This window comes from Cephus cinctus, unplaced genomic scaffold (genome assembly GCF_000341935.2).
Source record: "Cephus cinctus unplaced genomic scaffold, Ccin1 Ccin1_scaffold0431, whole genome shotgun sequence".
Lineage (NCBI taxonomy): Eukaryota > Metazoa > Arthropoda > Insecta > Hymenoptera > Cephidae > Cephus > Cephus cinctus.
In genome coordinates this window covers 12,375-14,110 of record NW_014333112.1, presented here as the reverse complement: position 1 = coordinate 14,110, position 1,736 = coordinate 12,375, and the positions used below count along the sequence as shown (strand labels likewise).

Sequence of the window (1,736 nt, the reverse complement as noted above, 5' to 3'; positions counted from 1 at the left end):
AAATATTTTCCACTTGGTTTTATTAAAAAATATTAATTAGAAGTCGAGATATGATAAAAAAAACGATTTTCGGGGGTGAATTTCAGGAGTCGTTTTCGCCCCTTTAAAGTGGATGTCAGCACAAAAAAAAATACGTGTCTCTTATTTTGTCGAGTACTACAACATATCAAAAAATTATTGAAATCGGTGGGGTCGGGTTGGGGGGGTTTCCTTGTAAGTGAACTGTAATTTCACCATACTTCTTATAGAGTGCCAATGTTTAGGCTAGTGAATAACGCGTCAAGTCCTTCAACATGTAATCAACATTATCTCCGGCGAGATGGTCAACGGTTTTGGCAAGCCGAAAATATAGGGTTACTCGAAGACTAGATGAGGTGTTCGGCATGTGTCTTTGATGGTTAGGAGCAACCGACGAGTTGTTTATATCACCGCCGAGCTGAATAATGTTCTTGGAATGAACACACACAGACACACACACATTAATGAAGGGATAGACAATTAGAACCCTTGTCAATTTTAATGCACAAGTTTTCGCACCGCTTTTAATATTATTATTATACCTAAAATAGGTAATGATGAGGGGAGCTCATGCATTAGACATATAAAAGACCGCTCGTGATGTAGAGCAACCATTGACGTTCAAACCTCATCGAGTGTACTTTATTGTAAACGCTTTTGACGAGGGAAAAATGGATTCTGCAAAGTGCAAGAAATTGATTAAGGTTATGGAAGAAGCATATAAACTGCTCAAGAAAGAATCATTGATTGTGGAAATTACAAAGTGGACAAAGTTTGGTACTTAAAATATTCGACTTCTGAACCAAATTCTGAGGAACGTTGCGCTTACGAACGGGGAGAAAAACAAAATCCTGACAACCATTGGAATACTAAAATCGTTGAATGAAAAATTTAAACAGCACCTTCAAAAAAGGGGTGAAGGAACTGTGAGAGAGAGAAGAAGTGACAGAGTACGTTGGGATGACTTGGACTCAGCCTTCAAAAGGAGAATAAGAACGGGAGTGATAGCAAATTTGCGACACAAGGACTTGAAGCGTTTTATGGAAGATTTAAAAAAACTGTTCGCTGTTAGAGTAAAAAATGCGCTCCGAAAAGATGGAAATTTGAAAGTGAACGTCGTTTTGTCCTGTAAATTCGAGACTATGAAAGGCGGTGAGTTTATTGAGGACCTAATACGTTCTTTAATACGAAAAACGAAGTAATTCTATCATCCACGGAGATCAATGAGTGGTTCAATGTCAATGTATTGGAAAAATTATTAACTAAAATCGAAGACTTCCAAGAAAAAGAATCGGGCTGGTCGTTGTTGGAAATAATAAACTTGGCGGTAAATATCAACAGATATATACCGATACATGGTGGTCTGTCGACATTCATCGAGTTGCTGAAGAACGTACAGAACAAAAAGGCAGTGGTGAATATTTTAAATAACGATCCGTATTGTTTTCTCTGGTCCGTTACGGCAGCTCTTCATCCAGCTAAACAAAATGTACAAAGCATCAGTTCGTATTCACATTTCAGCTCAATACTAAAGTACGAAGGTATAAATTTTCCTATTGGCTTGAAGGACATTCCAAAATTCGAAGCAATTAATGATTTAGTGATTAACGTTTACGGTATAGAACGCGATGCGAATAAGGGTGGTAATGAGATAGTACCACTTTATTTAAGCCAACACAGATCAAATAAATCTCCAATTCATCTTCTGATGGTGGAAA

The 1,736-nt window shown here is 37.4% G+C and overlaps 1 protein-coding gene across 1 annotated transcript in view; it reads left to right on the top strand.

Annotated features, from left to right (window-relative positions):
• The first annotated feature begins 689 nt into the window (after nucleotides 1-689).
• Nucleotides 690-1,736, top strand: part of LOC112494342 — a 4,399-nt gene continuing 3,352 nt past the window's right edge. The window contains exons 1-2 of the mRNA XM_025085000.1: nucleotides 690-795; nucleotides 1,185-1,729. Coding sequence (XP_024940768.1) covers nucleotides 690-795; nucleotides 1,185-1,729 — 651 coding nt within the window. The remainder of the gene's footprint in view (nucleotides 796-1,184; nucleotides 1,730-1,736) is intronic.